This window comes from Perca flavescens, chromosome 7, assembly GCF_004354835.1.
Source record: "Perca flavescens isolate YP-PL-M2 chromosome 7, PFLA_1.0, whole genome shotgun sequence".
NCBI classification, from domain to species: Eukaryota; Metazoa; Chordata; class Actinopteri; order Perciformes; family Percidae; genus Perca; species Perca flavescens.
This window is the reverse complement of record NC_041337.1, coordinates 10217964-10239017: the sequence shown is the minus strand read 5'-3', so window position 1 is coordinate 10239017 and position 21054 is coordinate 10217964. Positions and strand designations below refer to the sequence as shown.

At 39.6% G+C, this 21054-nt stretch overlaps 2 protein-coding genes across 3 annotated transcripts in view; both read left to right on the top strand.

Annotated features, from left to right (window-relative positions):
- Window positions 1–1729: 1729 nt before the first annotated feature.
- On the top strand, window positions 1730–12129 carry LOC114559240 (oxysterol-binding protein-related protein 2). Its single transcript, XM_028583795.1, has 14 exons — window positions 1730–1850; window positions 2128–2273; window positions 2375–2486; window positions 2811–2886; window positions 3679–3813; window positions 4259–4356; window positions 4494–4676; window positions 4759–4866; window positions 4956–5045; window positions 5138–5269; window positions 5771–5882; window positions 6684–6807; window positions 6929–7019; window positions 9879–12129. The coding sequence occupies exons 2-14, from the start codon at window positions 2237–2239 to the stop codon at window positions 9979–9981; spliced, it is 1401 nt and encodes a 466-aa protein (XP_028439596.1). The 5' UTR covers window positions 1730–1850; window positions 2128–2236; the 3' UTR covers window positions 9982–12129.
- Window positions 12130–12684: 555 nt separating this feature from the next.
- LOC114559052 (proteasomal ubiquitin receptor ADRM1) overlaps window positions 12685–21054 on the top strand; it is a 32687-nt gene continuing 24317 nt past the window's right edge. The window contains exons 1-8 of one of the 2 annotated variants that reach the window (XM_028583459.1): window positions 12685–12763; window positions 15096–15366; window positions 15447–15563; window positions 16680–16803; window positions 16931–17017; window positions 17109–17208; window positions 18447–18688; window positions 20695–20852. In XM_028583459.1, coding sequence (XP_028439260.1) covers window positions 15157–15366; window positions 15447–15563; window positions 16680–16803; window positions 16931–17017; window positions 17109–17208; window positions 18447–18688; window positions 20695–20852 — 1038 coding nt within the window. In that variant the 5' untranslated portion in view covers window positions 12685–12763; window positions 15096–15156. The remainder of the gene's footprint in view (window positions 12764–15095; window positions 15367–15446; window positions 15564–16679; window positions 16804–16930; window positions 17018–17108; window positions 17209–18446; window positions 18689–20694; window positions 20853–21054) is intronic. The other variant, XM_028583458.1, reaches the window with a different exon arrangement.

Genomic DNA, 21054 nt, shown 5'->3' with positions numbered 1-21054 from the left:
GAGCCACTTTGGGCATTTATAGAAGCCAGATCTTTCTTCTTCTTCTGGGCAGAAACCTGCGGCTGCGACCTGGGTTGTTTCTGGCTCCGGAGCGCAGTCTTTGCGCACTTGTCTCCGTCTCTGCTCATCACGACTCTCGTTCTCTTCTTCTTCTTCTTCTTCTAAGTGGAAAAAAATAGAAGAAGCTTTTTCAGTTCAAGATGATCATGATGTGTCCACCAATATGTTGAAAGGTCTTAAAGTCCGCAGCTCACAGCTCACTGAAGACATCCGACTGGTTGTTCTCCATCCCGAAGACTGAAACTTTGCCAATGCTAGAGAAGCAGGGCAGAAAGTGACCAGCAGTGACTGACTTTTAACGCAGCTTGTTAATGACTTCCGGTCCTCAGTTCCAAAATAAAACCCTCTCATTACATTTACATTTAACGACAATGTTCTGCAATGTCTTACTTTTTTCTTGTCATCAAAGTAAACTGTTTGTTTTCCATATTTTCCATCTTTTCCAACAAAAAAACCCCTCTAATTTGATGAAGAAAAAACGATTCGAATCATTGTAAAATATCTCTTGGCTTGCAATTAGTTGTGCTAAAATAGCAACAATTAAGTAGAATTAGGAGACTTTTTCCTGTTTATTTCTTAATTTCAAATAATCGTTCTACCTGTCCTCTACCTTCAATCTCCCCATCGAGGCGAGCGAGCTAGACAATTTGAGATTTTATTTTAAAAAAAGCATCACTTACTGTGACTTTTGGTGACTTGACGCCGTTAAGATGACATTTTCTTTACCTCATATTTATTAGACTAATATTGAAACAGTCAAAAACCGTTTGCTCTCTGTACGTCAACCGATCCTGGAGGCAACATGTTCAATATCTGCATGCACTGCCACTTCAAATGGGATTCTTATAAGGTTTTAGATATTTGCCATGTATATTTAAAATTTAAATCTCTACATTTTGAGGTAAATTGACCACAGGCACAAATCTGCCACCATGTGGACTTATAATGGAGTTTCAGCTAATTCATCCAGCTATTTAGTATACCCACAGTAACAAACAATGGAGCGTGTAGGTCATCACATTTATTAAATGTCTTTCTGTTGTCTCAAGTGGAGATTTTAAATGTTTAATTTAATTCATATAGGCAACAACCATCATCAAACCGGTTTATTCAAAGATTCCTTGAGATGCTCATCGCTCTTCTGGTCACTATTGTCTTAAGATCCTGACCGCTCACTGGACACGAGAGAAGGTGTGTCGAGAAAGACAGGAACTCGTGATTGCTCAACGAGATGTTCATCAAGCTGGTTTGCACCTTTTGTATGCACCTGATCCTTTATAATATTGTGAAGAATGTTGAGCCACATTGTTTGCATAGGAATTTTGTTAAATAAAAAAATTTAAAAAAGATGTTCATCAAGACATACATCATAGAAAATAGTGTAGGGGTGTTAGCCTGTAAGTAGCCTATCACTAATAAAGCACCCTTTGGGAAGTTATTTGAGTTGCAACTAATGTCTTTTTTAATTTTAAATAAAATGTGCCATCGATACATTTGAAGAAAAAAAATCCACTCAGCCTTTATTTATTAAAGTCCCGTGTGGACTGTTTAACGTCACATTATTGAATCTGTGTTGTAAATATGGATGTTTTGGTTGTAAACAGCAGCTGAACTAAACATCCGCTCTTTGAGTTCTATTTGTAGACCTAGACCTCTCCTGACTGTGCTGTGATTGGGTACCGGACCTGCCAGTCACGGTGTCCTTGCCGCCCATTTCCGCCCTGTTTGAGAAGCAGCTTACTTTTCGATTGTTTATATTAGTTGAGCGTTAATTTGACCATAATTTACAGGTATATTGAATTGAATTGTGTTTAAATCTTCGTGTCAGTGTCTACGTTGATAACGTTAGCTTTTCTCTGCTGCCCACCCTCTAGCTAAAGGTTTAACTTAGCAGCAGCGATGCTAACGGCTGGTTAGCTAGTCAGAGCTAACTAATAGCTGAAGCTCTTTGAGGAGCAGAGCTGCTGACAGCGAGCTAGAAACCTGCTTTTTTATTTTATTAATAGCATGTACTTGATAATGTTTGTGTGTGTCCCTGCTTAGTGTAAGGAGTCCGTGCTGTTGCAGGTAGTGTGTTTGGCTGTCTGCGATGCTTGGAGCGAGGCTGGGCTGCAGGGACAGGCCGATGGTGGAAACATGACTTCTGAGTAACGCCCAGTTACTTTCTCTGCTCAGTATGAACAGCGAGGAAGAATTTTACGACGCTGAGACAGGTGAGAGACGCTGACAGATGTCTAATATAGTAAAATATGCTGGCTTCTTGTGCCTAAGGTATCTTTCCTTTCTTCCTTCACCCTCCCCTTGTCTCCATCAGGGCTTGAGTCAGATGATTCCTGTGAGGTCAGTTTTAAAGATGCCCTGGTGTTTGACAGTAAGCAGGTGACTGACGGCGGAGCCAAACAGGAGAATGGAGTGTGGGAGCGCAGGTGAGCAATCATGCAGAAGTGTGGTATGTCTCTGGTCTGTATGCATGTTACCGCACGACCTTATCTGTGCTTGGATGAGGGGCTTGAGGGGTTCATTAGGCATGTACTCGCACGTGGAAGCGGACAGGGTCAGTTTAACCACATTTTAATGCTGTTAGCTAGTGAGCATCTCCTCTACAGAGCATTTGGAGTTACTGTTGGTATAAGCTAGTCAAGACTTTGTTTCAACTTGAAAAACATCACACATTTTTGATGCATAACACTGTTTGTTTGAATTTTCTGATTTCACCTCTTTTTAATCATAATTGTCCAAATGTGTACCAGGAAAATCCTGCCTGCTGAAATGATTTCCAGGAACAATTACAGTGTTTGGAATATATTGAAGAAATGCATCGGCATGGTGAGTCCTTCCAATTTAATCTGAACATCAGGTTTGCTTCAAACAAGCTGTTGTCAGATTCTGGGTCTAGCGTGACATGTTTTTTTTGTTTTTGTTTTTCATTAAAAAACATGCATGGTTTAGCTTTCATTGTGCCGCTACAAGATTAGTCATGTCTGAACTCTTTGCTCTTCTCTCTGCGCAGCTGGCTATTATTGGCTTGGAATTTGCATTTGTTTTGCAGCCATCTGAAAGAACCAAAATAGCTTAAATGAACATCAGAATGTGAAACACATGTTCTACAGTTTAAAGGCTGAGCATATTTGTTTCAGAAAGTTAAAGGTCCCATGACATGGTGCTCTTTGGATGCTTTTGTATAGACCTTAGTGGTCCCCTAATACTGTATCTGAAAGCCATGATGTCTCTCTCTCATGGGTGGGCCAAATTCTCTGGGCGGGCAAAGCAGAGAAAGGGGAGGTAACCTTGCTCCTTATGACCTCAAAGATTACAGATTGGCCCATCTGAGCTTTCATTTTCTCAAAGGTGGAGCAGGATACCCAGGGCTCAGTTTACACCGATCACCATTTCTAGCCACTGGGGGACCATAGGCAGGCTGGGGGAACTCATTAATGTTAAAAAACCTCATAAAGTGACATTTTCATGCCATGGGACCTTTTTAAATAATGATGCATGAGTTGCTTGAGTAAGGTATTTTATACAACAGTGTCACACTTTGCATCTGATCTGCTATAAAGCTTGCCTGCTTATTTATTTATTTACTTATTTATTTGGTCTTTTTATGTGCTTTTACAGGAGCTGTCCAAAATAGCAATGCCGGTTGTGTTTAACGAGCCACTGAGCTTTCTCCAGAGAATGTCGGAGTACATGGAGCACACTCACCTCATCCACAAAGCCTGCACTTTGTCTGACTCAATAGACCGCATGCAGGTAGAGATAACTCTGAAGATTAGATACATTTTTAGCTTAATTTTATTTCTCTTTCAAATACATTTCTTCTGTCTGCATTGTTCAAACACACCTGGACAGATTACAGATGTACTTGATCTTAGTCTGACTTAAAGCTGCAGCTAACAATAATTTTCTTTATCGAGTAATTGGTCCTTAAAATGTCAGAAAATTACCCATAAAGTTTTCTATAAACCAATGATACATCTTCAAATACTGTGTTTTGTCCGACCAACAGTCCAAAACCCAGATATTAGATTTTTCTTTCACATAAGAAAAAGAAATTCTGCAAATTATTGCAGTTGGGAAGCTAGAACAAGGAAATGTTTGGTGTTTAAGCTTAAAAAAAAATGTACATAAATTTCAGTCGATCAACCGATTTATTAGTTGCAGCTCTACTCTGATTCTCTTCATGTCTCTGTGACAGGTTGTTGCTGCGTTTGCTGTTTCGTCTGTAGCATCTCAATGGGAAAGGACTGGAAAGCCATTTAATCCTTTACTGGGCGAGACCTATGAACTCATAAGGTATTGGACAAGCCCGTTGACTTATAAAAGCTTAAGTGCATAGAAAGGATTTTTGTGTTGATGACAACACACATAAATGTACACGCACATTATGTACATAAACATACATGAACTAAATGTTTTCTATTGGTTTAAAGAGAGGACGAGGGATACAGATTGATCTCGGAGCAGGTGAGCCACCACCCCCCTGTCAGTGCCTTCCATGCCCAGTCTCTGAAACAAGAGTTTGAGTTTCACGGCTCCATTTACCCAAAACTCAAGTTCTGGGGCAAAAGTGTGGAGGCCGAGCCAAAAGGCACTATGACACTGGAGCTACTGAAGTGAGTATTTGTGTCATTTATTTGTTATTCGATCTGTTTTGTTGTGGTCTTCTCACCAATTTTCTCTGGGAATTTCTTATAGATATAAAGAAGCGTACACATGGACAAACCCAATGTGTTGTGTGCATAACATCATCCTGGGAAAACTCTGGATTGAGCAATATGGAACAGTGGAGATAGTCAACCATAGGTATAGTGACAAATCCTTACCTGCAAGATTAAAAACTGGTTGGATGATTGATTATTTATTATTATTATTATTTATCTTTAATTTATCAGCACTGGCGATAAGTGTGTGTTGAACTTCAAACCATGTGGCATGTTTGGGAAAGAGCTGCACAAAGTCGAAGGTCATATTCAAGACAAAAGGTAAGAGCACAATCACAACAACACTGTAAATAGTCAGTGGTTGTGATTAATTCTCTCTGAACTGAATTAGATTTTCTTTGCTGTTACACTAGTAAAAAGAAGCGGCGAGTGATCTATGGAAAGTGGACAGAGTGCATGTACAGCGTGGACCCCAAGGTTTACGAAACATACAAGAAGTCAGAAAAGAAGGCGGGGGGAGACTCAAAAAAAGCTGAAACAGGTGAGTGATGCTGAGATTTACAATTGGTAAAGTTTGCATTCTGCTTTGACTAACATCTGACATCTTCCACTGAGATGAAATGCTGCTTAGTTTGTTGTCACGTTTGTCTTTGACATGTTTTATCTGTCTTACAATGTGATGTAATCTGTGACTCATCACTCTAAATTCTTTTTCTCAAATGGTATCTTTTCCTTTCACAATAACATGCAGTGGCATTAGTAGAAGGTAAGGTAAAAGTGTATTTGATATCTGTAGTGTGCTACTGCTGTTGTCTAGTTCGAGTTATGTTCAAAGTATAGTGGATTAGATTATTGCCAGCACTAATCCATAATGTCTTGCAATGACATGCATTGTTGCTTGAGAGACGTGTTGAATAAGTGGCAACTGTAGTTCTGTGAATCACCTGTTTGCACATGAACTGTAAGTTCTGTAAGCTTCAGCTCGTTAGTCCACATCTGATAATTGTGTGCGTGCGTGTCTGTGTGTGTTGTGTGTAGGGACATAGTTGTGAAGCTGAGGATACAGATGAAATGCCAGAAGTTCAAGAGACTGTGACTGTGATACCAGGAAGTGCCTTACTGTGGAGGATAACGCCGCGGCCTGCTCACTCAGCACAGGTAAATATCACACATACACACACTAAGGCTCAGACATACTTTCCGCATTTGGTGTCCAAGGCACAGACAATATGCTAAACAGTTAAAGCTGTCCTGTGGACTTCTCTTGTAAACAAGGTTAATGTTTGTTTGTCACCAAAAACTCGTGTTTATCATTGAGGCCTGACAAACTTGCTAAGTACGGTTCCTTGCTCATAACATGTTTCCATGTTTGCTAGCTTGCAGTCTACTTCTTTACTACTTTTTGATTACGCATGGCTACAGTTTTCACTGAAGGGAATTTTCCTTATGAAAAAATTGTTCCCGTGACAAAGAATTAAATACATAATTAGGAAGACTACACTTCTCACATCATCAGTTTACCTGGAATAAAAATAGTCTACTTAGCAGCCTTGTCTCTTAATGCTCCAAAGCCTGTTTCCCTGCCGAGAGCAGCAAAAGCTCTACTGATCATTAAAGCTCACGTTGTCGGAATAACGGAAATAATAACGACACAGATTCTGGAAAGACTTGTCATTTATTAATCTTTTTCATCTTGTGCAAACAATACAAACAAAATTCACCTTCATTCTGTTGGGGTGGAGGCAGAGACCGATCTCTCAAACCTGGACAAATAAATGTAAAACTATCTGTAAATGAGAAATAGTTTTTTCATAATTTGAGTGAACCAACCCTTTAATCAAGAGTGGGTATTAATTTACTTTCATTTGCGGTCACATATACATTAATAGAAGGCCCATTATTTAAAATAAATAAATAAAAAAAGAAAGATGTTTATTCGCTGTGTTTCCTTCTGTGTAGATGTATAACTTCACCAGCTTTGCCATGACACTAAATGAACTGGAGCCCGGCATGGAGAGACTACTGGCACCAACAGACTGCCGACTGAGGCCCGACATCAGAGCCATGGAGATTGGAGACATGGGTAACACCAACCTCACATAAACATGTAGAGTGAAGCCCAAACTGTTCCTTCCACACATGGCTGCATTAGCAGGACCCTCCTGATTCTGTAATGGCTCCTTCATTCTTGTGTCTTTTTATAGACTTATCGAGTACAGAGAAGGAGCGGTTAGAGGAGAAACAAAGGGCCTCATGCAGGGAACGCTCCATGCATGAGGAGGATTGGTCAACCAGGTGAGTTTATCAGTGTTGGGAGTAACGCGTTACAAAGGTAACGCAATTACAGTAATGTATTCCTTTTTGCTGTAACGCAGTAATATAATAGCCTCGTGAGACCGTCCTGATCTCGCGAGCTCCAGTTTTCCACTCGAGCAAATGCGAAGCAATCCATCTGGCGGAGTCAGGTTAGTAATATAACGCATTACTAATTAAATTTCGGTTATATTATTACCCGTTACAATCTCAGTAACGCGAGTTACAACGCATTTTAACGCAACATTTTTTAAGAATTTCCCAACACCGCGAAGCATTTGTTCACAGGGAAAAAAAGCCGTGAGTATTAGCCTATTTCATAACATCTGTGTCCCAACAGGTGACAGTACGTCAGCTCGGACAGCAGTGTGCCCGAGCCGCTGACAGATTTAAACATGTCGGGAATTAATGTTTAGGCTTGCTTACACGTAAATCATTGCAGTTTATCAGCCGTAGAGAATAACTCTGTAGTGGAATGGCTTGGCGACCAAAAACGCTTGTCTTTTACTGTGACCATTTACTGTTCAATATGTTTCCATCATGAACGGTAATAATTATTACAGTTGCAGTTTTACAAACAAGAAAGTGAGCAACTTAGTTTGACGGACATGTTGCATCCATAGGTTGCATCCATAGACCGTATTTGTTGCATCAACAACATGCATAACAGTTACATCAGTTATATACTGTCTATGGTTACATCTCAGTAAGCTAGCAAGAGTACACAAGGTACACAACAGACAACTTCCGTGTAGGCTACTTCAAAATAAAAGCACTTCCTGTGACGGTTCGCAGTAAAACTAAATTACTGTTGAACAAATAAGGTTGTGTACCTTTTCACATATCAGCTGTATATCAAGTACTGTAAATAATGTAACTAGTGAGTTTTAATCACACTATAATTGACAATTTCCTTTAGACTGTTTTAAACTAAACAACATGAATTTCTTATTCAAGTGCTTTAAACAAACATTTTACAACAATGCCGTACTTCAATACAACTGTATGGTACTTTTAATTGAGTATTTTCATTTTCTCCTACTTGCCTATTGTACGTTTTACTTATCTATTTTTTTATAGCTTTAGTTACTTTGCATATTCATATTAATTATACAAAATATTATGAATAATCTGTGATGTATTAAAGTGGATAAAGATGAGACTTTATTGATCCAGTGGTGAAATTCACAATCTAGCTGCCAAGTCAAACTTCTGCTTTTATTTTGGTGAAAGTAACTCAAAAGTAATGCAAAAGTAGTGTAACGCATTACAATTCAGAGACAGTAATATTGTAATATAACTAATTACTCTCAAATGACAGTAACTAGTAATCTATAATGTATTACATTTTGGAAGTAACTTGCCCAACACTGGAGTTTATTACATAAATCTGATGCCAAATTAACATGCCGGCCTCCTATTGGAATAACACTTTTTTTTTTTTTTTTTAACATAAAAGTCACAACGGCAGTCCTAATGTGTGACCGAGTAATATTTCTGTATAATTTAAAGGCTGCAGCTCACAACAATTAACATTTATGTACATTTACATTCATACATTAATACAAATAGGATCATACACACACAACACACTATTGTAAACACATATACCACTCTTTAGAGGCGGATCTCTCTATTTCAATATTCTATATGTTGTTAACCTGTATCCACAACCACCTTCCTATCTGTGTGTCATTCCTGTATCTTTGTTGTTGCCAACAAAAAGCTGGATACAACATACGTTCCTGGTAGATTTCTTTGTAACATGAAGTTGTGAACGCTGTATTTCTATTGTTTACATCACAGTAGTTGTCACAAAGGATAAAATAGTTGCCACCGTGATAATCCTGTCTTATCAGTATTATAAACCGTTCAGTGTTATGTCATCTGAAAAGCCTTTGTACGCATGAATCTGTTCCTCAAACTGGATCTTATTTATTTGTGTCACTGAAATCTTTAAAACCAACGTGCTGATTTCTGTCTGAATGCCCGCTAAACCGCTTGTTATTCGAGCTTGGGGGCGCTTGTACATAATAATAAAACCAACGGCATACTTCACTGTGTTAAAAAACGTTAAATTAAGTAATAGATGAGCACATTTATTAAAGACTTATGTGAATATCCTGTCAAGTCACTTTTGTCTGAATTGACAAAATAAAAATCCCTTTAGCACATCAATGAAGCCAACAAAGTTACGTACACCATGTGTGTCTCCTAATTCCTGGATTTCTGCTATGTTAAATACATAACTAGAAAGACTACACTTCATCTACACTCACACTCACATCATCAGTTTACCTGGAACAAAAATACTCTACTTAGCAGCCTTGTCTCTTAACGCTCCAAAGCCTGTTTACCTGCTAAGAGCAGCAAAAGCTCCACTGATCATTAAAGCTCACCTTGTCCACTTGCTTGGCAATAAATCTGATTCTGATGTTATGTAATATTTCCTGTAACCGTGTAATTAAAGCTATAATGCGTAGTTTGTCTCCCCCATGAGGAGTTCAAAGTAATGACAACAAAACTGTCGGAACGTCCACATAACACCAGCCTTCCGTGATCGCGCACCTCATACACGCAGTTGCTAGTAGCCAAGGAGGATTAAATAAACATGATGGACTGTTCAAAAGAGGTAATTATCTTCTCACGAGTTTCTGCACGCGAAAGTTGCAGAAACTGTTTCTAAATATAGCCATAATGAGAGAAACAGAGAGTTTTGTGGGACTGATAGTCATTAGGCAATGGTTTGAATGCAATGGCTTGAATGTAACGGACGCGCATTAATATCCAAAAGATACTGACTAAAAATCAATAAATCCTGCTTGTGCTGTGTCTCTCCAGGTGGTTTCAGCTGGGAACAAACCCTCACACAGGAGCTGAGGACTGGCTGTACACAGGTGGATACTTTGACAGGAATTACACTGACTGTCCCAACATTTATTGACATTGGAGGAGGTGCTCAATGGAAGATCTCCTCCTCTCTGATAGGATTCACTTTATTTCTCAGCATCTAAGATTTTGTGTCTTTGTGACGTCCAGATGCTCACTGGTACTGTGTCTTTGCTTGAATCCATAAAAAGCTGATATCAGAATGTTATCAAACAGTTTATCAGATTAATACTGACTGTGCACTTGGTCCACAGGAGAAATGTAATATTGAGGAGAATTTTAGAGTTTACTTATTTGTAAATGTTGACATAAACATCTTCCGTCTTTATATGCCCTAATCATGACAGTAATAGTCCCCATATATGTTACTCACCTGTCGAGGTTTTTTAAACGTGTGTGTGTGTGGTGATCATCCTGCTGCTGCAGGACCGAAAGCTCTGACTTGTAGAGGATATATTCTCAGTTTTAGTTCAGGTACCCAACCCTAATCTTACCTATAGACGTACCACACACTTCTTGTCCAGTTGCATTTAAATATCAGGGGTTATTTAAACACATCTGCTACTTTTTATATATAACAAATATAATTTGAATATTAGATGTGTATTTTCGTTAGCTGTAAACATCCCTAAAATGTCACGTGTGATTCATTTTCTGTGAATAGAGACTTACAGTAGAAATGAAAGCTGCTTATAACCATGTTTACCTTCACAGTAAACACATTGTTGGTACATTATATTGTTCGCTGTAACATAGATAATGTGTATAATAATTGGTGCATGCATGTCCACCAAGACGATTATTTACACAAGTTAAAGCCATAAAAACGTTTTCAGCACTAAGTATAATACTGTCAATGACTTCACATAAAACGTTAAAGCGAAAGGATACAGCGTGTTTTGGTTTAAATTCTGACACTATAAGGAACATGTTGATGGGATATTCTGAGCCATACAGTCAACACAATATTAATGAAAAGTTCATATTAATGGATTTTGTAACTCCTATTATTGTTTGTCTTACGTAAGACAAAGTAACTGTAAACAGGAAATCTAATATTGCCAGAGTCAGTTAGTTAGGTAGCTGTGTTTTTCGTTGTTGCTTGTATTTGTTTATTTTTGCAAATTGGCACCATTAAAAAAAATTGCCAACTTAGCTATTAGCAGTTCCTGTTTGCGATGTACCCATAAAATGTACAGACAACTATCACTGGATGACTTTGTTACAGAAGAAAAGTTGAAAACATGATTCTCAGGAAAGTTCTTGCATTAAAAGGAGCATCTTTAATTTTTATGATTTCTAAGCGGATTTTTGGACATTTGTTTGCGAGATAATGATATCTCTGGGAAGTGCAAGTTGCACCAAATCTAAAATTTGTGTTTATAGCCTATATTTTTTGACCGAGTTATGACTCCGGGAAGGAGTAGGAATTTTGAGGCAAATTTGCGGCTCACGTCTCTCCCTCCGCCTGCCGAGGCACCATTCGAAAACCTCTTGTTTAAAGAGGGAGCTGCTACGTACTGACTCCTGATTATAGCCGTTTGTCTTCACACATGGACAAGTAACTGACTATTTCCAGAGGTTCCAGTTTATGTCCAGAGACATTTTTCCATCAACGAAAGTGGTTTTCGGACACCGCAGCAGCAAAAAAAGACAGAACACTGTATCCATCATAAACCTATGCAAACTGATCCATCTAGTCTGTCCTCGTGAAATGTGAAGAATGAAAATAAAACACTTAACTCCTCTTTAGCTTGTAGCCAATGTGTGCTTCAGACACTACAGAGGCAGCCGTTAATGAATGTTGTGTGCTAATGTTAGAACACTTACATATATGCAGCAGATGTTAGTATGTTCCTTTGTGTTTCAAAGCACTAACATTGCATGAACATGCACATTTGAACGCTCACAGTGCAATGCACATATTGTACAGTGAAAATATATATTCTACATCATGTCTTTCCCCAGCTGCTCTCGAATTTACTCTGAATTGAAAGCACTTTGTGAGGCCTGCAGACACTCAAAGGTGTAGGTTAGCTCTGATGGTCACACTTGACCCTCTTGTTTCGTCTAGCATTTATTTAAAATTGTTTAGATTGTATTGATCTATTGTTTTGTTTAGTTTTTCCTCACTCTGTCATCCATACACAATCATATGCATACATGGCATATTTGAGAAATAAATGATGCACTATTGAAATTACCAGCCCTGTCGTTGTTTGAACCATCACTTTAACCGCTTCTTATGACGTGTGTTATTTATACCAGTGGTGCCCAAATAACAGGCCAAAGAGGATTTATAGGATTTGAAATAAAATAAAATAAACATTTTAATATTTCTTTTCTGACTTTTTTTCTAATCTTTGCTGATTTGTTGTGAAAAAAAAACTGAAAACCTTAACCTTTCAGGCCTCTAAAATAAGACAAGATTTAACCTGAGAGATAAGGTATCAGTAAGTGCAAATAAGGTGCAATCCAAATATATACAATTTCTACAATGCTAAAAACTGGTTGCCAGTATGGATGATAAATATGGTAGAGTTGCATATCGATGTTTGTACAGCGTCAAATATGATGTAGTATCAAAGTTCAAGAGTGCATTGTTAATAGCTTCTGATTCATAACGTACTTGATTTATAAACCATTAATAAAGCTATATACAATAAACGGGCAATGTTGTGCCATCTCTACCGAACGTGCGCATGGAGGTTTAAAGCCCTCATTATTGACACACGGTTGGACCAATCACAGTGAAACACTGGCGCCAGCTAGCCAATCACGAGCATCTTTAGCGTGTTTGCCTGTTCTCTGGCTGAACGGTATTTCAGTGAGTACATGTAAGTATGAACATCTTTTTTTCCTTCTATGTATATATATATATATATATCGAATTTGATACAACAAAACCAGGTGTGTGTTTACTCCACGTGTGTGGAATGTAAAACTGCAGCTCAGTCGTGACCACGCCGAGCTGAAAACAGACCGCTGGCGGCAGGATGCAGAGTCATCTTTGGCTACTGCTCCAGTAGCAGGTTCATTATGGGAGCACTGGGATGAGCTTTGTCGGGTCCAATCTGTTTCTTTATTATATCATCTGGTAAAATAGTGATTGTCTTGTCAGTCTAGGAGAACCTTACCATCCCCTGAAAGAAAATAACAAAATGATAGCTTTACATTAAATAGACTAGTTGGCTAGAAACATGTCCAGAATGAATGTCCAAGGAAGAACTACCATTTTAAATATATCTGAATTAATCTACTGCTGGATAATATGTTCATTAGTAAGTTCATGAGTGGAGTGACACAGCAGGAAAAAACACCTCATATCTCCTGCAGTCTAATCTGGGACCACATAGCTCTTTGGTTTTAAAACATAGATATATACAGTGGGGGAAATAAGTATTTGACCCCTTGCTGATTTTGCAGGTTTGCCCACTTACAAAGAATGCAAAAATCTACAATTTTAATCATATGTACATTCTAACAGTGAAAGACAGAATCCCAAAGAAAATTCCAGAAAATCACATCATATGAATTTATTAAAATTGATAACCATCTGATGAGGAAAAACAAGTATTTGACCCCCTGGACAAACAGCATGTTAATATTTTGTAGAAAAGCCATTATTGGCCAGCACAGATGTCAAACGGTTTTTATAGTTGGTGACAAGGTTTGTGCACATTTCGGCAGGGATGTTGGCCCACTCCTCCCTGCAGACAGCCTCCAAATCATTCAGGTTCCGAGGTTGTCGCCTGGCAACTCGAATTTTAAGCTCCCTCCAAAGATTTTCAATCGATTCAGGTCTGGAGACTGGCTAGGCCACTCCAGAACCTTGATGTGCTTCTTCTTCAGCCACTTTTTGTTGCTTTGGCGGTGTGCTTAGGGTCGTCGTCGTGCTGAAACACCCATCCTCGACCCATCTTCAGCTCTCTCACTGAGGGAAGGAGATGTCGGTCCAGAATTCCACGATACATGGCCCCGTCCATCCTCCCCTCAATACGATGGAGTTGTCCCGTCCCCTTGGCTGAAAAGCACCCCCAAAGCATGATGTTGCCACCACCATGCTTGACGGTGGGGATGGTGTTCTTTGGGTTGTACTCGGTGTTCTTTGCCCTCCAAACACGACGAGTTGAGTTGAGGCCAAAAAGTTCTATTTTGGTCTCATCTGACCACATCACCTTCTTCCAGGCCTCTTCTGAGTCGTCCAGGTGGTGAATGGCGAACTTCATGCGGGCCTGTACATGTTTCTTCTTGAGCAGGGGGACCTTGCGTGCGCTGCAGGATTTCAATCCATGACGGCGTAGTGTGTTACCAACCGTTTCTTTTGTAACTGTGGTCCCAGCTGCCTTCAGTTGATTCATCAGTTCCCCCCTTGTGGTTTTGGGATGATTCCTCACCGTTCGCATGATCAGGGACACCCACGAGGCAAGATCTTGTGTGGAGGCCCAGACCGAGGGAGGTTGGCGGTGGTGTGGTGCTTCTTCCATTTCCTGATAACTGCACCGACAGTTGATCTTTTCTCTCCAAGTTGCTTTCCGATTCTCTTGTAGCCCATCCCAGCCTTGTGCAGATCAACAATCTTGTCCCTGATGTCCGTAGAAAGCTCTTTGGTCTTGCCCATGGTGGTGATGTTGGATGCTGGTTGTTTGGGTGTTGACAGGTGTCTTTTATACAGGTAACGAGGTGAGGCAGGTGTATTTGATGTAGATAATTGGTTCGGATTGGGGCTGTGTCTTAAAGAAAGACTAACTGGCTTGTAGGAGCCAGAATACTTGCTGTTTGTCCAGGGGGTCAAATACTTGTTTTTCCTCATCAGATGGTTATCAATTTTAATAAATTCATATGATGTGATTTTCTGGAATTTTCTTTGGGATTCTGTCTTTCACTGTTAGAATGTACATATGATTAAAATTGTAGATTTTTGCATTCTTTGTAAGTGGGCAAACCTGCAAAATCAGCAAGGGGTCAAATACTTATTTCCCCCACTGTATAGTACTTATTTCATAGTATTTATTTGTTTATTCTGTTTTTTTTGTTACTTTGCAATACTTGTTTTTTATTTTCTCTTGCACCAAAGCACCAAGGCCAATTCCTTGTATGTGAATATTGGCAATAAACCTGATTCTGATGACCTTTATGATTATTTATGACCCATATATTTCTATGTAGTGAGGCCTGTCTGAGGCTTTCCTCCTCTTTGTCCACCCTGCACCAGCCTGTCCTCTTCATCATGGCTTCTGGAGCTTTGTTCCCCAGCATGGTGTCTGGGTCCCGCGGCTCCTCCAGCAAGTACCTGGTGGAGTTTCGGGCCGGTAAGATGACCATGAAGGGCAGCACGGTGACCCCTGACAAGCGCAAAGGCCAGGTTTACATACAGCAGACCGACGACTCGCTCATCCACCTCTGCTGGAAGGATCGGACCACCGGGAACGTGGATGATGTAGGGGAAACCTCCTGCATGTTATACAGGCTCCACCTGTGTTTGACTTAACATTAACCCCTTTTCATTTCCTGATTTAGGACCTTATCATCTTCCCTGATGACTGTGAGTTCAAACGGGTGAACCAGTGCACCACCGGACGAGTCTATGTGCTGAAGTTCAAAGCTGGCTCCAAAAGACTCTTCTTCTGGATGCAGGTATGCAGCACACACTTTGGTTTTCACTTGTTAAAAAGACACAATGAAAATTGTATAAGAGATAAACCTGTATTATGCAGGTAATGACAATGTTCCAGCTAGATTGTTCACAACAGTGTCTTTTTAAAGGAGTTGGGAGTCAAGGTAGTTATTCGGTTCATAAAAGGTTCATGCAATCGGTAGCTTTCTTCTTATCTCTGGTCAGGCCCGGCATCTCCTCCACATTATGTGTTTTGCCCTCAGGGATTCATCCTGTGCTCTTTGTAAGGTCACTCAGCTTTCATGATTAACACATGAATGACAGAAATACTAAAACAGCAGTTTGGATGCAAATGATTTAATAAAGACACTGAAGCAAAAACCGTTCTAAGCATAATTTGCCATCTCATGCATTCACACAAGAAAAAAAAGCATATAGCAAGTTGTATTGTGGCAGGCTTTTTTTCAGAAATTAAGGCATACTGTAGATAAGGCTGGTCATAATTTTACATTTTCTTTATTGTTAACAAATCTATGAAAAGACCAAAAACAATGAACTGGTTACAAGTATTGCCTATGTAGCCAAAGCCTCATGTAGTTTATCCCTCTGTGCCACAGAGCTCCATTGTTGTCCAAAAAATTAAAACACATCAATGAGCCACACTGTTGCACTGAGTGACATGTGCCTTCATCACAACGAGGGCATTGTAGTTTATTTTGAGTCAATCCCACATACACTCTCCTGCTGCCGTAAATATTCACTAGAGCACCAAATGTGTATTAATCCACAGCTGAAAATAATCCCCAGCTAATGTGCTACTTACTCCTGTTTGTGTAGCTTTTCCTAACTTAATGAAATTTACATTTTTAAAAGGAGCGTTTATGGTTTCCGAGTTGTTAAATATAGAATAATGCCACTTGACACTTGAAAGTCTAACCAACTCTTGCATCTTTCCAATATATTTTCAATTCAAATCAACAGAGACAAGATTATTATTATTATTATTATTATTATTATTATTATTATATTAACACAAAATTATATCAATGCCTAATGTAGAAAAACTACTGAATAAATAGTGTAAACATCAGTGAGCCAGATGAAACCTGGTCTGAGTATTGTTTTTCTGATCTCAGGAGCCAAAGAGTGACAAGGATGAGGAGCACTGCCGTAAAGTGAATGAGTATCTCAACAACCCTCCCATGCCCGGTGCTCTGGGTAGTGGCGGCAGCGGAGGGCACGATCTGTCTGCTCTGGGGGGTAACAGATGCTCACATAACTGCTTTCCTGTAATGTGCAAGAACCTGAAATATTGCCACCATAAAACATCTAAAAACTGAATTTAATCCTGATGCTGGGTGTCACCTGTTATTGTTCTTATGTAAAGGGGAGGGTGGTCTGCAGAGCCTTCTGGGTAACATGAGCCACAACCAGCTCATGCAGCTCATTGGACCAACTGGACTGGGGGGGATCGGTATGTACCTACAAAGAGGATAATATCTTGGTAAATGCGGTTTGATGATCTCAGGAGGAGAATAACGTGGCCGTTTCTTTCTGAATAACAGGTGGTCTCGGGGCACTTGCTGGCCCAGGATTGGCCAACCTCCTGGGCAGCAGCAGCAGCAGCAGCAGCAGTGTTCCTGCAGCCAGTAATTCCTCCACAAGGTATCTTTTCTTTCTTTCTGTTAAACATCCAAGAAAGATATACTGTTTTTTTTGACAGTTTCTGTTGTCTAAAACAGCTTCTGGCTCTGTACCTTGTACCTTGTTTGGTGGCATCATATTGGTATTACTGCTGATAAACAAAGGAGATGTGATTTTGCAAAGAAATATGAGGGGCAGCTGTGACAGACAGGAGGAAGAAGAGCATAACAAAATCAACTGTCGGAAACATGAACAGTAAATCTGGTACATGATAATCAAAGATCGAGTGCATCTTTATAGACTTACCATTTTAAACCAGTCTTTAACAACTACATTGGAAACAATCTTGAGCTTGAAGGTTGATTATTGACTTTGGAAATAGCTTAAAAACAAATATTAGCAAAAGGTCCACTATAGTAAATATATTTTTAGCTTTAAGCTAATGGAGAAAGCTTTCAGCTGAAAACTCTCAGCTGAAAACTCCAGAAAATAATTTCCTTTTCTCCAAAAAGTATAATTTTTTGGGGTCAAAAACTCTATGGTGAAACAGCAAATTCCAGTTCCTTCGCACACAGTCACATCTAAGGCTGCAACTAACAATTGTTTCCATTATTGATTCATCTGCTGATTATTTCTCAATATGTTAAAGCCTAAGGTGACGTCTTTGGATTGCTCGTTCTGTCCGACCAACAGTCCAAAATTCAAAGATATTCAGTTTACTCTCATATAAGACAAAAGAAATCTGCAAATCATCACATTTAAGAAGCTATAACAAAGAGAACGTTTGGTGTTTTTGCTTTAAAAAAATACTTAAACGGTTAAGTTTCTGTAAATCAATGAACCGATTATTTGTTGCAGCCCTACTCTGATACTAGTTGAGGGACTAAAAAATTACTTAAATGATTATCAAAATAGCTGCTGATTAACTTTCTGTTGATCATCTAAACTATCGATTGGCTTATGTCACAGCTAGATTAATAAATCAGAATACACATCAGTGACTGGAATAACTTGTTCTCTGGTTGTTATTTCTGTCATGCTCACTGTTGTTCTCCACACCTTCATGTACTAAACACATCAAGTTCACTCTGAATTCTTTGAGATTGTCGAAATCCATTCCCGCCAAAAGAAGTAACTGAAGCAGCGGTAGATAATGTAGGTCTAAGGAAAATGGGTACAACAACAGAAAAAAACTTTACATAATAACATAAAATATCACAAGTTTTATTGTCCAGTGATCTCTTTCTCTTTCCTCTCAGTCCGTCCACAGCTGTCACCCCCACCTCCACCTCTGCTGCCAGTCGGCTCGGCTCCACCCAGGTGCCCACCACCCCCATCACTCCCTCCACCACCACAGTGGCCTCGCCCACAGCCACCACCCCCTCCACCCCTGCTGTGTCCTCTGTAGCAGCGGGGGCAGCCAACCCCACACAGCCCATCCAGCTGAGAGACCTGCAGAGCATCCTGGCCACCATGAACGTGCCCGCCAGCGGACAGGGAGGTGAGCAACCGACGCTCCTCACAACTGAGACTTGACAAAAAGTTGAATTAACCACCAGAGGGAAAATATATAATTAGGCCTAATTAATTCCACAAGTGACTATGCAGAAAATAATTACCATTGTGAACGCAGCAGTCTCTGTAATAGTGTGTAATTTGAACATGATAAATTAAATGTGTTGCAGAAGCAGGAACTGCCTGCAAATACTGCAGTCTGTCGCTGTTTTAAATGTAATTTAACTGCACTACACATCCTGCTTCATGGATACTATTTATCACCCTCACCTTGCCCAGAGATTCACATTTAAAGCTAGAGAATACTGAAGGAGTAGAAAAAGGATAAACCCTACTGTACACAGTAGACAGACACAGTTAGAGACCAGCCAGTCAATATAGTGCAGCATTTAGCTAGCCTCGTGAGACCGTCCTGATCTCGCGAGCTCCAGTTTTCCACTCACAGATCAGTCTGGCATCAGATAGAGAAAATGTGGAGCCGTTAGCCAAACGACCGACCAATCAGCGTTGGTTTTGAGGCGGGTTAGGTGTGACGCAACGACTGTTAGTCTAAACAACATGGCAGCTTCCACGGATGAGATGAGCGTAGCTATTGCGCAAGTTTGATCCGAATTAGAAAGTATTCCTTCATTGAAAGAAGAGCAAAAAAACAGCACTGGAGGCTTTTCTCGGAGGAAAAGATGTTTTTGCTCTTCTTCCGACTGATTTCGGTAAGAGTTTGATCTGATTTGTTGATTTGGCCCGTCTATCACCAACATAGGTGGTGATAGACAGATGGTTTATCCAATCAGCTAACCAGTATTTTTGCCCCTTCCCAAAAGTTCTCCAGCGGAAAGTTCCCAGATGGATATGCCGAGCAAATGCAAAGCGATCCATCTGGCGGAGTCAGGTTAGCATTTAGCAGCTAAAGAGCCAGATATTTCCCTCAGGAGTTGGTGGAGACCAAAAACAGAGCTAAAAGAGATTGATTATTGGAGTTACATTTATCCTATATTCACCTTCTTGGGATTTTGGAGTTATAAATTAACTACTACAACAACTAGTCATTTCTAGTCATAGTTCCTTTATTTTTATTGTGGCTGTAATTGCCACCGTTCATCATACCCCCAACCGGCACAGGCAGACAACCAGGCACAAGAGCCAGGGTCTGTCTGAGGTTTCTCCCTAAAAGGAAGTTTACTCACCACTGTCACACTAAATGCTTGCTCTTGTGGGAATTACTGGAATTGTTGGGTCTTTGTAAATTATAGTGTGTGGTCTATACCTACTCTATCTGTAAAGTGTCTCGAAATAACTCTTGTTATGATTTGATACTATAAATAAAATTGAATTGAATAAATTACATTTGTCACTATTTTCTCACACTTATATATAGAGAAAATAATAATGTTTAGAGATACAGTATGTTCTCACAGGACAGCGACCCTACAAACATATGATGATCTTATAGAATACGATGCATTGCTGTAGATTAAACTACCCAACAGTATATTAACAAGTTAAAATTAGCTCAACCTTAAACATCTTGAGCAGTCAAATACAACATACACATTAATGCAGCAATAATATCCATCTAGAATCATAAAACGCTGACAGGGAACATTTTACTACACAATGAGTACTTTTACTTTTCATACTTTTTGAAAGTACATTTTGCTAATAATACTTGCATCTTTCACTCAAGTAAGGTTTTGAATACAGGACTTATAATATAGGACTAATATCTGAGTACTTCTTCTACTACTGTGTATGTTTGTGAATTCCTAAGACAAGTAAATTTACTTAAGTTCCATGACTTGAGAGCTGTGGTTTTCCTACTGCAGTTAAATGCATCAGTGGCTAGTACTTCAGTTAAAGACAGTTAAACATTCAAATTCCTGCTCATCGTCTAAAGGGCATAAATACCATCAGATAGATTTTAGATTTTACAACTGTAGGAAAATGTGGATGTTTTTAGACTAACCAGTCAGTTGTGGTGTTTGTTATCTGCAGTGGACCTCGCCAGCGTCCTGACACCTGAGATCATGGCTCCCATCCTTGTCAACCCTGAGGTGCAGCAGAGATTGATGCCTTACCTGCCGTCTGGAGAGTCCCTGCCTCAGAGCACAGAGGAGCTCAACAACACGCTCAGCTCGCCTCAGTTTCAGCAGGTGAAGTGTGCCGCTGAACGCCCTCTGTGGTTTACAATCAGATTGTAACTCAGTACAATCTTCCTTCATTCTGAGAAAGTTTATATTTAAATTCAATATGAAAATGTTGTTTTTCTGTTTCCTCGTTTTGCCATTGAACACCAGCCTTGTATTTTAAGAGATACGAATGTATATAGACTGTTTTTGAGATCATTTAACATAT